Below are 15,943 nucleotides of genomic sequence, written 5' to 3'. Positions count from 1 at the left end.
CATTGCCTCAATGTCCTCCATTGTCGTTTTGTTCATGTCACATACAAATGGCGCTATGGGACTTCTGGACGCATGCTATAATGACCCCACGCATGTTGGGTGGTACTCGATCGTACTGGAAAATTAGTAGAGTTGGACCAAGCCGATCAGAGTAGGTACTAATGGAAAAGGGCCGTACGCGTAAATACGAGGGAGGAAGAATGTAGGTAAAGCACTGAGAAGTGAACGATTAAAAAAAATCTAAATCACTTTTCCATGACTTCAATGGAAAACATCATGAAAGACATGAAACAAGAGTTTCTAGACTTGAGGGGGAAAAGGATGAGCTAAAAAATGCTCTGCTGTTTTTAAAGTCCTGTAAAGTCCTGAAGATCAAGTCAAAGTGTTCTTACTGTTTTGTTTCATGCAGGTGAAAACTATTTCCAATACCAAGAATGTAATTTTTAAGAAAAAAAAAAACAAAAAAAAAACATCAAAGTTCAGGCTTTCTGTGATAAAAGTCAAATTAATGTATGATAACCCTAAAGGCTGACACACAGCAATGGGGAGAACGCATACAACTGAAGCTCATAGACTTTATTTACAGGTATGTCTAGGTTCTTCAGACAAGAAACAACTATAGGTGTGCTCTGGTACTTAAACCCATTGTACTACACCCTCTTCCCTCACAAAAAAGAGGCCTTTAGACTAAAATGACCTACATCATATAACAATGCAAATGCTACAGACAGTGTCATTTAAACCCATGATTCACCAGCTTTACTCCAATCCCTAGAAACTAAAGGAAGTCAGCATGAATCAGACCATAAATGCCGAAGAACAGGAACTTAAAAACAAGTCCAACAACCAGAGTGAACTCCTTTAAGCTGTTTGCAATCTTATCAGCAGAGCCAAATCAATAAATCATTCAGAAAACAGACAAAGGTAGCTATCTTTTTGCTGAATGGTTCGAACAGTCGTTGGTCCACTTCTTTTGAAATAAAAGGAAATGCAATGTAGCTTCGGTAATCTGATCCTCTGGATAATTAAAGTCTTTAGAGAGGGCTACAATGTTCAGACATCTGAAATAGGCCACATATGCTGCTCTAAAAATAAAGTGGTCACTGTTTAAGACTTTTAATTTCAGCACCAAAAAATACATTTCTTGCACCTGTTGAGTATTTTGTGCAGTGGACTGGCTGCTCATTGTGATTACATAAACTTATTTCAGCACAATGTTCAGATCCATATAGCTAAAGAGCACCCGCTGGGAAAAAATGTTCACGTTATTCATAACTCTGTGATCCAAGAGTTATCTGGGGGAACAAAGAGATCTGAAAGTCGTATTTCTAATTATGATGTTGTGTTGTGGTGAGGCATTCCCCACTCAAACATCTATTATGGGAGCTGGATCCACGCCTGCCCTCGATTACCACAAAGCACTTTTGACTAAACTGAGTTTAAGAGCCCCTAAATGCACAATGGAAGAAAATCATAACCTGTGAATGGAAAATCATAATAATCTCGCTGAAACTAAACATGTCGAAGAAAAATGAAAGGAATTTCAAATAGCAGGGCCTGAGATTTCTGGGTTAAACTCCATTTAAAGTCCCAGCAAAGGTGTTAACCGCACCGGATCAAATTCTCACATGTGTCAGGGGGTCAGACAGGTTTACTTTCAAAGTGCCCTGCAGGAAACACAGAGCACATTAAACTAAACAATGACACAAAAATATGCAGCACTAACCAGGACAGTTAAAATATCTCAGCTAACAATCACCTCATTCCTATGTAGGGTGACCAGGTGTCCCACTTTAAAAATAAAAAAATAGAAGTAAAAATAATGTCCTCTCAATCCCATACATTAAAACAATGTCCCACACAGCATTGATATTTTAGTTTACGTTATATCATGTGCACCTGGGAAATCAGCTGGTATAAGCAATCTTATCGCTTATGAGATTGATGTTTTGTGAAGGATCCCTAACAAATAAAGACTAAAACTAGACTGAAATGTGTGGCTGAAAGAGTTGCGTGTCTAGATATGCAACAATCCAATATTCAATCCTAACTGACGACGCTAGATTGGTCACCAGAAGCAACTTCCTGATCTGCATGCTGACCTATTCATTTTAGTTTTGTCTTGTGCTGTGATGAGAAATCTGAAGAGACATTTCTTAATGCCAAACCTGTTACCAGCAATGTTTTTTGTGTTGTTTCTTTACTTAGGCTTATCAGATTGTCCCTCATACACATTCTCTCTACCCCACATTTACTATGTCTGGATCTGGTCACCCTGGTCAACCCTCAGTTGAACCCTTAGTTAAGTTCCCAATCCAATCATGTAGTCACTCTTCACATTCCTCTTCAAGCTTTGATCTAGTGATAAGTGGAAATGTGGGCTGGCTTCGGCTTAAAACAATCAAAACACCTGGTTAGTAGTTTGCATTTCATCACTTCCTTGAAGTTAAAGTCTGGTCAAAGCTCGGTAAGCTTTGGATTTTAAATGGCTCTACGCAGAAATTTCCCTTCTCAATTTCAGTGGCGTCAAACACATTTCAATTCAAAGTTGCTTTGTTTTCTCAGCACTGCTCTGTGGGAGCACGATGGGTCAAAACATGTGGCCCAGGGGGCAACACCAGCCCAGCAAAAGGGCTCAATTTGGCCCACTGTAAAGTGTGAAAATTCACTGTTATTCTTTGTGTGGTCATGCCCACACTAACCACACAGGAGTGAAAGTGTGTAGAAAGTATTTCTAAATGTAGACCAACTGTTTGAATCACATAGATATATAAAACAACATTGTTATTTAATTCGAAAACTACATGTGATTTTTTTTTTCCTGTTTCCATTGTGATGTGATGTTTTTCCTTTGTTATAGAAAACTCAGAAAATTGATCAGAAATATGTTCTGTTAATTTCAGTTGTGTGGTAAGGGGTCTCCCCCCCAAACCTCGACTGTGGTGAAGGTCAACATTTCCATTTCTTACACATAAAAAGAGAAAAATCTGAAGGGGTGTTTCTTTAAAATATAGGTTACTATGCGGTATTACTGGTCTGGACCCGGGGATCAAACTGGGCTGCATGTGGCCCACCAACCACAACGAGGTGGTGTCTTTCCTCCACAACAATGCAGATAAACAAACTTATAATTACCGTTGGGAACCTCTTCCAGGCTAGGTGCTGCATGAAAACTGGCTGCATCGCTATCAGTGCCAATGCATGCAGTGTTAATGACCCGTGTAGTCAAACTAACTCATTAAATTTGAAACTGGGTGCATTGTGGCATCAACAATAAACCAAATGCAGAGCTCTTGTTACGGTGAACCTCGGCGCTGACCCCGACTCCTCACCACTGATCCGGAAAATTAAGCTAACTCTTACTGTAAATCTTTCATCTTCATTTTACCTTAAATGTTTTAAGTTTTCAAATAGCTCATTTGGGGATGGTTCGATCCTCTTAGACGTGTAAACAAAACGGTCATGAGTGAGAGTCTTTCTGGGGTTATTAAAAACAATAACAAGAGGCTTGGATGGATTCTCTCTAGCGCCATAATTTTGTCACACTTTCCCTGGAGCGGAGAGTTTGTTAGCGTGCTAACCAGCCTTAGCCGCCGAGGCTAAGCGCTGTTGTTTTCATTTGAAGAACAGTAGCGGGTGATAAAAGTTTTTTATTACTATTATTAAGTGTGTTTGGGTGCTCACTCACCCGTGTCTGCCGGGGTTTTCATTTTGTGGTCGTCTTCGGTGAGCCGCAGCCGCTTCGCTCACTTTCCCCGTCAACTTTTGAGTGTTTGTTGGCTAGCCCTTAGCAAAGTTAGCTAGCGAAGTTAGCAGCGACACCCCCACTCCTTCCTCCGGTGTTGTTCTCACAGGCGGCTTGTTAGAAGGAGCCTGCGCCGATTACGGGCTCCGCTTTCAACTTGAAAACCAGCCGCAAACTTCGCATGGAGTTTAGCGGTATAACGCGACACATCTACGCCTGCTCAGAAACTTTTGCGCCGGAGTATTTGTCTTTCACTTGCGGGGGTTCTGGTGCGGAAAAGTTGCCCCGAGTCTCAGGAGGGGGGGAAATCCAGCCGCCAGGGTCTGAATGGCGCAGGTCAAAGTTTGGAGGAGCCGTGCTGCTCAGAGCTGGAGCAACGGAATGTGACGAGTCTAAACGTTCATCCCGTTTGTTGCAGCCATGTCGCATGGTCGATTCCTCCTCCTCACCATCATCAACACCCTCCTCATCCTCAGCGACAGTCCAACAGCGGCGCTTCAGAGGCGAACAAAAGTACCGACTCCTGTTCTTTCTCCTTCCCTCAGACTTTTTCCACTCACTCAGACACTTCGTGCTCTCTCTCTGCCCCCCTTCCTTTGGCGGGGTGTCGTGTTTCGCTCTGCTCCTGCCACACGGGGCCGCCCACGCTGACCCACGGAGGGAGGGAGAAACTGAACGCCTACTTTGTGCCGAAGATCGTCTATGTCTATGGAAGATTACCTTTTCCAGGAAAAGCTGCAAGGTGGGACGAGGCAAAAAAAAAAAAAAGTCTGCCTGTCAGGGGCGTTTCCATCGTTTTTTGTGTTTAAATGTGGTGGCACAAACTGGATCACATTACTCAACGTGTCATATACCAACTGATGGCCCATCAAAGTAGCACGGAAATAAACTTACAAGAATGATTTTTTCTTAAAAATTATATCCTGACAAGAACATGACTCTCTGCAGTTGGTAGAATACAGCAGTTTGTCTAATGAAAGGAGAAAAGAAGGAGGTCAGCGGCAGAGAGAGAGGGCAAAAGGAGACAGCAATAGATGGGTGTGTGAGGACACTTGGATAAAACAGAAAACTGTTCTTATATAAACCATCATGCTTTCACTTTGGCTGCTTCGTGTTCAAACTAACATCAGGTATTTTAACACCTACTGCTTTAACAACTGCTCATTGTAGCGAATTAGAACAGAAATATTCTGCTCTGAAACACTTTTTACTATAAGCCTCATTCTAACCACAGCTTTTTCATTCAATGTTCACCTCGTCTAACTGACTCACACACACCAATACACAGTTCCGGTTCAGAGGAACCAAGGGTCAACCCACTAACCTTCTCTACATCCTGAGGCACAGCCACTCTATATACAGGGGGGAATAAAATCATTTGATAGAAGTCTATTTGCATGTCATTGAGTGACTTCCCAGCCAGAGGAGCTTGTTAAAGATCTGATGGCAGTTGGGAGCACAGTTGCAAAGAACACTATTGGTAATGAATGGGACCATGTACCAAAAAATCCTGGATGAGGATCTTCTCCCCTCATGGAGAACACTGAAGATGAGCTGTGGATGAGTCTTTCATCATGACAATGAGATATGTGTAAAGCTGGTAACAAACTACAAGAAACATCTTACCGCTGTGCTTGCCTACAAGGGTTTCCCCACTCATTCAAATCAAATCAAATATTCAAATCAGCATAACTTTTTCAAAAAAATCTAATGTAGTGAGCTTTAATGTAATGTGAATAAAGCATTCCATAATATCTGTGATGTATGTATATACGTCAAAAGAGTTTAATCATCAGTCACATTTCAGAAGTGGTTGGTGCCACCCCACGCCCCCCCTCTGCATACACCCCTGTGAATTATATGTAGCAAGCACTCTAAACATCCCACAATGCCCTGCAAAAAGTGGCGTGCACCCACTACACCACCCAGGCTTTTTATACTATGATGCGCTGCTCTGAAGAAAAAGTGATGGACAGACGAGAGGAATGAGAGCGGTACATCATAACATGAACTGGCACAGCGTACGTTTTATGTATCAACAGAAAATATACGACACAGTGGATACAACATGCTGATTTTGATTCATCATATATCAATTTGCCCAAATGAAGTTATTATAGTTTTGTATTTTGAATTTTGTTGTTTTCACTTTAGTTTAGTTTCAGTCGGCTTCCAGTATGGGTTTGCACCTTTCAGTTTACTTTTATTATTTGAAAATGTCCAGTTTTAGATTTGTTTTTGTTATTTTAAACATTGGTTTTAACCTTTTTAAAAAATATTATAATTTGGGATTCGGGATGTTTATCATCTAAATATCCCAAATCCACATTTCCTGAATATTTTCTTTTAGTTAGTTTTGCCCCTTTTACAAATTATTTCAGCATGTTCTTTTTTTAAAAGTCTTGTTTTTATTTCTGTTTCAGTCATCTAAAATCATCTGCCTCACCTAGTTTTTGTTTCAGTTTGGTTAATGATAACCTTGAGCTCATTTTATAGTCCACTACAAAGAATTATCTATACGGATAGGACATCGTGAATAAGTCCTTCTACAAGCAAGTCATACAACGGAGAAGTCATCATAAGCACCTATTATTTGCAAAGTAATTTTGAAGATTTATCTAAACTAACTATAAATTGTCACCAGAGTGTAAAACCTGCATACAATCATATTCTTTGCATTAAAATGTGTACTGGTCTCTGTGTCACACTTTACAAGAGAATTTTTCTAACAAAACATCAGTTAAATCTGATCAAAAGTCTAAAAGTACCACCACCTATGTTATTACTGCATTTTCCATAGTTTTTATTTTAGGATTCTTAAATCCTGAGTCAAGAATCTTAAATCTTAAATTTATTTATGATGTCCCCTCCTTGTATCATCTCTGTTATAACTTTTAATCGCTTCATGAACCGATCTTGAGTGACTTTTCTATTAGGTTATTATTTCTGAAGTGTGTGTGTGTGTGTGTGTGTGTGTGTGTGTGTGTGTGTGTGTGTGTGTGTGTGCGCGCGCACACAACCTGAAAACATAGCGCTCTATAGTTAAAAAAAAAAAAAAGCTTTCACAATAATTAACTCCTAGGACCTGGCGTCCACATATGTGAACATCACATTTTGGGTTGTCTAAACCAAAATACAAAGTTTTGTTCTACAAGGGCCTGATATCCACCTACGAGGACATTATACTGCCACTGTCCTATTGAAATTTAAAGCAAATGTCCTCATATGTGGATCTCATTTTTCTTAGAAACAACAATCAGGAAAAAAACAAACAAAACAAAAAACAAAATTCTTTGTTTTTACATTTATCAGGTCCCAAATAGCAAAGAGAAATTAAAAATGCATGCCATGAAAGATTTCGGGTCTTAGAGGTTAAATGTGTTTGATTAAGTACCTTAGACCAGCGGTCCCCAGCCCCCGGGCCTCGGACCGGTACGCGAGTCGTTTGGTACCGGGCCGCGAGAGTTGAGGCTCAGGTGTGAAATGTATAGTTTTCAGGGTTTTTATCAGTTTTCAGCGTTATTTTGTTATTGTTTTTATCGTTAACTCTGTTTTCCTTGGTCTTTTCACCTGCGTTATGAATAAATCTTCTTTTTTCGGTACCGGTACTAGTTTTATTTTGTTGTATTTATCCGCGACACCTTAAAGGTCGGTCCATGAAAATATTGTCGGGCATAAACCGGTCCGTGGCGCAAAAAAGGTTGGAGACCGCTGACTTAGACTGCATGTAAAACATGGATATGGCCACTTTAATGTCACCCATATTTCGATGACATCTTGCAGCCTTAGGCCGTAGCTTTCTATTTGATGATGATTGAGGCGTGGTTCTTAAAAACTGAGGGTCAGTATGTAAAGCAGCGACTTTTCACTCACAAGGTAACTCCAACATAAAACAGGCCCAGCTTTATCATCCCTTGTAACTCTAATGAGGCCGGATTTGACAAAATGTATTTAAGACCTGCTGCTACATGCTGCTAACTCAACAGGAAAGCGTTTTTTGAGATCACAGAAATGAATGAATACATTTAAATAAATAAGCCCAGAGGTCAATTACTTAGTCTTACTTTCTTTTACTTTTACAAGAACGACAGGACGATGACAGAAGATGCGAGAATCAGGAATGCTCAGCAAGTGAAATTTTATAGTCTGGAAATTTAAACTTTACACATAATATCCTCATTTATTTAATACATTTTGAATCCAATACTGCATCTTTATTTCTGAGTAATTGTCATCCCCACTCTGCACTGCTACTCCTGATCTTAGAGGTTCCCATTCACCCATCCATTCAGCCATCCATTTTCTCCTGCTTGTCCAGGTTGTGGGGAGCATCAGGCTAGGCAGAGAAGCTCAGACTAGGGGAAAACCATGGTGTTCCCAGGACAGCTGAGAGATATAATCTCTCCAGCATGTCCCGCGTCTGCCCCGGGGCCTCATCCCAGTAGGACATGCCTGGAACACCCCACTCAGGAGACGCCTAGGAGGGATCCTGGTCAGAAGCCCGAACCACCTCAGCTCTACTCTGAGTCCCCCCCCCCAAATGCCTGAACTCTTCACCCTTATCTCTAAGGGAGAAGCCAGCCACCCCTTGGGGAAAGCTAATTCTCGCCGATTGTATCTGTGATCTCATTCTTTCGGTCAGACCTAGAGCTCATACATTGGCGACTGTAGGTCAGGACTCCCCAGCCTGCAAAATCACACATTCAAAGCTTTATAGTGGGAAACAAAGTTAAATCTAAAATATCTAATTAAAATAATGTATTGCATACAACTATTTGAAAGTATTCTAAATAAAAAACAGTAATATAGTAATATTAATGCTGGTACCCCCCAAGAGAATTTCAAATGTTCACACTTTGGAAACTGTTTTGGTCCGCGGGCCGCATGTTTGACAGCGCATGTTTTTGTTTGCCCCAAAACTCAAGGAGCCAAACATATTAAATGAAATGTGGCGTTTGAGTACCAAGAAAAAAAACCCGAAGACATTTTCGTCAGATATTCTCCATTTGCGCTTACGACGTATTTTAATGATGAATAAATATTTTTGTTTTAATGTAACTGCAATCAGAGATGAATCACAGAGGGAGATGACGCTGACGGTGATGTGGAGTGAGTCATCGTGCTAATAGACGATCTTCCCAGAGGACCGCGGCTCATCGCTGCCCGGAGCTTCCGCCTCTGCCTCCAGTTTGTCGCCCGCTCTCTCCCGGTTGGCGCGTCACGGCGTTGCTGTGGAGACCCATCACCGCCGCGGGTCATGAGAGGTTCCGTGTTTACCTGTAAACTGCGACAGCGAGGCAGCCAGGGAGCCGCCATCCGTTATTTATACACGCAGGGGAGGAAGGAAAGGGCCGAGCAACAGGCGCTCTTTTCGCCCCCCCGCGGGGATCTGGTGAGAAATTTACATAGATTGTAATTATAAGTGGACATCAACTGGAGCCCATCAGGCGCTTATTAGCATTATGGGCTCATACAGCCACACTTAACACACATCCACACACACTGTTCTCCCACACTCTTTTCTTCCTCTCTAATGAAGGGCCCTTCAGCACTTACATCAGCTCTGAGGAGGCAGCAGAGGGAGAGGGAGTTGAAAGAAAGGAGCAGTAATTACTCAAGAGCGTGAACTGGAGAGCAGGGAGCGGGTGGAAGGAAATAAAGTGGCGAGACAAAAAGTTTGGGTCTTTTCTTTTGCCTTATTTCCAGCCAATCAGCCATCGCACTGTCTTCTCCTCACATCCATCCGTCCGTGCATCCATCCATCTCCGTTCCTCCTCTGCTCATTTACTTTGAGTGGCAGTGTGTGGGACGTGAAGGGCATCCTGTGGGTGACTGTCACACACACACAGCCATAATAACATCAGCAGTACAACAGAAAACATCTCATCACCTAAGACTTACTTCCCCATCCTCCTCCTTCTTCATCCTCATCAACTTTTACTTTTGCCTACATGTCCCCCCCTCCGCCTCCTCCACCTCCTCTACCTCCTCTTCCTCCCCCTCAAGTGCTCTCTGCTTCCTTATCTTCTTGTCTTCTTCTTCTTCATCATCTTTTTTACCTGAATGCTTCCATGTGATGCTTCATAACACCTTCGCCCCCAAAAACACTCCACGATGAGTCACTTTCTTGTGAGGAGTTAGATGAGAAGAACGATCCCGCACTAACGCCAGCTGCAGACTGTATGTAAAAAACTGAAGTAGCCACCCATACAAAAAAAAGTGAAATGTGAAAAAGTCTGGAATCACACCCTCATTTCTTTGTGTTTTGCTTCCAAGGTGCCAGACGTTCTTCTAATCGTTTTTAAAAATGGTCTCGAGGAAAAGTTCTCCAGGCTTTCTGAAGCTCTTCCAAAGTTTTACTTTGGACATTCGCTGCTTTTTCCCACTTTTAGCCCGAACATTTTGACAGCCGACAAAGAAGCAATTTTACATTTTCTCCTAGCACCTGTTGCAGGAACACATTTATGTAGTTGAATCTCTGACAGATGCCAAAGATAAGACAGTTTGACAGGATTTAAATACTAGTTTTTCAGCAACAAGGTGATTCCCAGACAACTGTTAGCTGAAAACCTGTCATATGTCGAAATGTTGTGTAGTATGTAGTTAAATGAAAAATAAAAATCCCAAAACACACACTGGGTACACCTGTTCAATTGCTTATTAAATATGGTGGCAAGTCCGTGGCATTTTGACACGTAAACATGATCAAGACGACCTCTTGGAGTTCAACATGAGCATTAAAATGAGGAAGTATTTAAGTCACTTTCAATGCGATGGTCTCAGTTTTTCCCGAAACTGCTGATCTGCTTGGATTTTCCCTCACAACGATCTCCAGGGTTTGCAGATAACTATCTGAAAAATATCTTTCAATCTGAGAGAAAGGCAACAGTAACCCAAATAAACACTTGTTACAACCAATGTGTGTAGAAGAGCATCTCTGGATGCACAACACACTGAACTATTAGGCAGATGGGTTACAGCAGCAAAAGAAAACACAAGGACCGACTCCCATTAGCTAAGAACAGGAAACTGGAGGTACAATTAACACTTTGCCTGATCTGATGAGTCTTTATTTCTGCTTTCAGATGGTGGTGCCAGATTTTAGTGTCAACACGGATCCATCCTGCCTTGTATCAATGGTTCAGCGTGGCGCTGTAATGGTGTGGTGGAGAGTTTCTTGGCACACTTAGTACAAAGTGATTATTGTTTAAATGTCAAAGCCTCCCTGAGTATTGTTGCTGACAACGACCATGTAGCCACTTCATGTAGGATAACACTCGATGTCACGAGGCTCAAATAATCTCAACACTGACTTCACTTCACTCACACGGCTTCCGCAATCACCAGATCTCAATCCAGTAGCCCACCTTTGTGATGTGGTGGAACTAGAGTAAAATCGTTGATGTGCAGCCAAGAAATCTGCACCGACTGTGTGACGCTAACATGTCGCTAGGCAATAAAATCCCTAAAGAAAGGTTGTAGCATCTTATTTGAATCTATGGCAAAAAGGAGTTTAACCTTGTATCTATTGAAGTGGCCGGTGAGTGTATATCTGTTTTATATAATATTCTTTATCACTGGAGTTGAGCCAAGATAGCGAGTTATTCCCCACAAGGCTGTTTTTCCACTGTTATACTTCTCACACCACACTTGCTTTCTTTTAGTGCCGTGTGTGTTTCGCTAATAATGTCTCTGAGAATAATCATGTTAAACACAAGCAAACATTAACACCTTAAAAGGTGATGCTTTCACACGTCACAGCTGGTGTAAATAATAACATTTATGTTTGGTGACTGATTTGAGGTCCAGCTCGCTGTCACGACTTCCCGAGGGGATTTTATAACACCTGTGCTCTTCCTACTAATGCCGGCTGTGATGAAAGGCGTAATAATGACACAGTGTTTCCGCCTCAGTTTGCCCCTTAGCTTAATGCGTCTCCTCTGCTGCTGCTGAACTTTTGTTCAACCCGAGGACGCATCAAGACAAACAGAGAAGGTGAAGCGTGAACAGTCTTGTTGCATCTGGTTTGCGCGGCACAAAAACAAAGAATCCACGTGGGTTCATTTGAATGAGGAGCAAATATTCAGTTAGATTTTGCTTTGAGATCCCTGTGCAGAGCTAACAGTGTGTCTTGATTTACAAGAAACTGCCCTGCTTACTGGAAGGAAAAGTGCATTATAATATAATGCAAAAACAACCATTTCTCATTTTGCCAGTGAGCTTTTAGTCCTGAGAAACCACACAATGCATTTAGCTGTGTAGGTGGGGAGAGGCCACTGTACGGCAAGAAACATGCCATATGAATCAAAATACATCCTCCCACCAAACCTTCGTTCCTTCGTTAAAAATCTGTAGTTTGTGTTCGCTCTTTAGTGCGCTACACACTTTCAACCTTCGAGAATGAGATGTGCTGAAAAATTTAAATACTCACTGTGGGCATCACTCGCTGTGACTTAGCAGATTCTAATCTTCATCAAAGCGTTTTCACACATGAGCTGCAGCTTTGAAACCGATAAACATTTCCAACAAATCCTTTAACCTGCTAGCTCCCCAGTGCAGGAAATGGTTTGGTGAATTCACAGTAAGCGACCTGACACGGTGTATCCTGTCCTCGCCTTAACCAAGTGGAGTATTTCCAGTGGTAAGAAAGTTTCTAAGGTGAAAAAAGAGAACTTTATTTTCTCAACAGAGACCAGAAAACGGTGAAAACTGCTTATATCTATTTAAGAGATAGAATCATTGTATATCGAGTACCGTCAGATTAGTGCAAAGTTATGGAGATGGACAGACAGTGTACTGGGCTGGGTGAAGGTGAAGTTTCCACCAATGAAAATGCTACGTCCAGGTGAACAGAAGCAATATTTTGGGATTCAGTCTTCTGGGATTTTCAGGATTCAGGGACGTGCTGTTGGAAGATTGCACACGAGCAAACAACTCTGCCTACCTTTGCAAACAAACCCGAAAACCAAAAGCAAAAGCATGGATTGATGGGTCCTAATGAATGAGTCTAATTAGAAAGATAATACATTTTGCAAATGGAAATGATGGAAATTTATTCAGGAGTTGCTCTCGTACACTGCTGAAAACTGTTAATTATATTTCAAAGCCCTTAACGAGCTTCAAACAAACAATTACTATGCTGGGGTTACTCCTCTTATCAAGGCCAAGGAAATAAACGTGGAAAATGTATCCGTCTATCAAATGTTACATGCAAATCTGTCAGTGGGTATCTGCAAAGCTCCAAGCAAGAAATTCAAGGACAGTTCAGTCATTTGTTGCAGAAAGCAGCTGAAAAGCACACGAAGGTAAAACAGATTTGAGAACAAATGTCTGTGAAAGAGTATTTCTTCCACAGAATTTCAGTCTGAGCTGTGATGAGCGTTTAGACCCGAGCTGCAGTTTGTTGATGAAACAGGCAGTGAGGGTGGCCTCGTCGGGGGATGCGGACCGCGACTGCATGTGAAAAGCAATGGCAACAAAAGCCCAGCAGGAGAGCTGACGCTACATATGGGTGAATAGGTGGAGTGATTGGGACTAATTAATCACCAGAGTCACTATCACTGCATTAGAGGTGTTAATGACCCCGCGCTGCCAATGAGGTAAAGTTTGCGACCCTTTTCCTTCGCCTACTTTTTGCATTTTTTGTTCCATTCGCCAAACTCTACATGGAGCTCCGCTCGCGTCCTTATTTGTTGTTTCAGAGCCAAGTGTTTTCTATCTGAGGAAATCTAGCTTGTTTTGAAAATGGAAAACAGGCCTGAGGGGGCAAATGGTAGCAGAGCCACACCCAGAGTGATCAGCACGCACTCTCAACAACAGAACTGTAAAGGGAGAGGCCTTTTGACACCGGCCCATCTGCATGCATAAGAAAACACTGCCAAGCACACCCAGTAGAGGAGTAAAAAATGAAGCAGCGAGCATGTTCGTGACAGCAGAAAATGTTTGGAGGGGAAAGTTTCTCCGAGTCCCTGTTTTTTTTTTTAAATACTAAAGATGGAGTGACATTTTCCATGTCGTGTTCCTCTGCTCTGCACCATGACAGTATGTTAGTGGAATAAGGAGGCCCTTGTCTGTGTTTCTCTGTGTCTGTCTGTCTGTCTGCCCCCTGGCTGGTCAGATGATGTGTCTGTCTTTTCTTTATGGAGGTCTGTCTCTCGGCAGCTCTCGTCTCTCGGTCCTGGATTTGCAGATAAGATAGAAAAAAAATGGAGGGAAGAAAGACACAAGGAGAGGTTTTTAAAAGAGGATAAAAAAATAGAGGTCAGGAGAGGAGAAACTAGCGAGGATAAGTAGAGGGGAAGGGGGAGAGAGGGAGTGAAAGAAAGAAAGAGTGAGAGAGAGTGAATGGGCCCTTTGTGATCAAAAGGCTTGTTTATTTTCTTGGCGCTTGAACTCTTCAGGAGCCACATTGGGCCTGTCTGCACTGTCTAGCTCGCGTCCTCATCGCCTCCCCGACAGCCCAGCAACCAGCCCTGAATTCACCGAGAGGAGCTGGGCCATCTCAGAACCAAAACAAGCACATCAAGCACGGAAAAAAAAGAAGGTTTAGACACTTGAATCACTCGAAGCACACTCGGCTAAACATCCTGAGCACTCGAGAGGCGGTAGGCATGGAGAAAGTTCATTTCAGATTGAGTCAAAACAAGAGTTTCTTAGGTGTGACGCCTACTTTGATTTTCTTTTCCTTTAGTAAAAAGTAGAAGCTAGTCATTCGTGTACAACTTGTAGGTAAATTTACTTCCATTTTACGTAGTGAAAACACACATTTCTGCATGTCTTTGATAGACGACAGTCTGACAGTCATGCTGATTTACATTTTACTTACTGTGGGAATAATAAATTACGATGCACTGTTACAATGTAGAGTGTATTTACATGCACAATTTAACAGAAAAGAAGCCTTTGTAAACTGTTGTTGGACCTGAATACACTTTCACGTTTCCAAATATATCGACTATTTATCCTAAAAATGAAAAGGACCAAAAAAAAAATCGTGAGTTTAGAAAAAGTGTTCATGTTGCAGCTGTGTGTTATTTTTTCCAATGAGACATTAAATAATGCACAATACACATACACGACTTCCATCAGCCTCATTTTCAATCATTTCTACTTGTGGCCTTGTCAAACCACATTTTCTGTTACAAGTTACAAAAAAAATCAGTTACAAATTCACAAAAATTGGAGGTTAATTTGACTTTATGGTCACCTCTGCTCTGGTGTGACATATTGCACAAACCAAACTGCAAAATTTATCTTATTATAGTCCACGCAGTTCTGTTTTATTGCTTATCACGGACCTCGAGGATGAATAAAACACAACCTTGGAACAAAATAATCAAGGTCTGTCAGCTTTTCTAGTCTAGCTTTTTCCAGCTTTGCAAACGTGGACCTTGTTCTTTTTTAAAAATGTCAGATTCATTTGTTTCCATCTGCACGAAACACACAATTTGTGCATGAATTTATACAGTAGATTACATTCTCCAGAATTCACCTTGGCATACTGTGTATTTTTAGAAACTAGAAGCTCTGTGCAACATGCGAGTTTCTTTGCGTCTTCTTTTCTATAGAGAACACGATTGCATTGATGTGGATATGAGGTGCAGAGGGTTGGTTCTCTTTGTTTCTGCTGGTGTGTTATTCTGCAGTATATCACGTATAAAGTACACAAAGTTTGGGTTTTACTCAGAGTGAGTGGAACTTAAGATGAAGTAAGCTTTTAAATATCAATGGCTATTAAAATATACTAACTCAACTTTGCCTCTCAGCTGAATTCCTAGAACCAGACACAGCAAAACTCCTACATTACACTCCATTATAGTGCATTGAATTATGTTACGTCAAACACTCCACATCTGGGAGTTTTGCATCAGGCAGACACAGTCGTATGCATTCAGTCTCACTCGGACACAAACACTCTCTGTTCGCTGCCTCCCCCTTCTCTCCCTCTCTCCCCCCTCAGTTGGTATTCACACATGTGTAATGGGATTAACACGCTGCTGCGCCGGGGGAAAGGCGCGAGGACAGAAAAGGAGGAAAAAAGAGGAAGGTGAGGCCATGGAAGAAACGGGGGAGGTGGAGGAGAGAGATGAGTAAGAGTGAGTGAAGGGGCCAAAAAGGGGAAGGTTGAGGGGGAGGAGAGAGCGGGGTTCTGAAAAGGAAAACAAATGTATAGAGGAAGGAAAGAAAGAGGTGGTACAG

General features: G+C 41.8%; 1 protein-coding gene across 1 annotated transcript in view; it reads right to left on the bottom strand.

Moving 5' to 3' along the window:
* erf (Ets2 repressor factor) overlaps positions 1-4,381 on the bottom strand; it is a 43,084-nt gene extending 38,703 nt beyond the window's left edge. Inside the window, exon 1 of the mRNA XM_006794443.3 lies at positions 3,689-4,381. Coding sequence (XP_006794506.2) covers positions 3,689-3,710 — 22 coding nt within the window. The 5' untranslated portion in view covers positions 3,711-4,381. The remainder of the gene's footprint in view (positions 1-3,688) is intronic.
* Between the last annotated feature and the right edge of the window lie 11,562 nt (positions 4,382-15,943).

This window comes from Neolamprologus brichardi, chromosome 22, assembly GCF_056152115.1.
Source record: "Neolamprologus brichardi isolate AB-2024 chromosome 22, ASM5615211v1, whole genome shotgun sequence".
In the NCBI taxonomy this organism is placed as follows: domain Eukaryota; kingdom Metazoa; phylum Chordata; class Actinopteri; order Cichliformes; family Cichlidae; genus Neolamprologus; species Neolamprologus brichardi.
The sequence above is the reverse complement of the archived record's forward strand: the minus strand, read 5'-3'. Positions and strand labels throughout refer to the sequence as shown.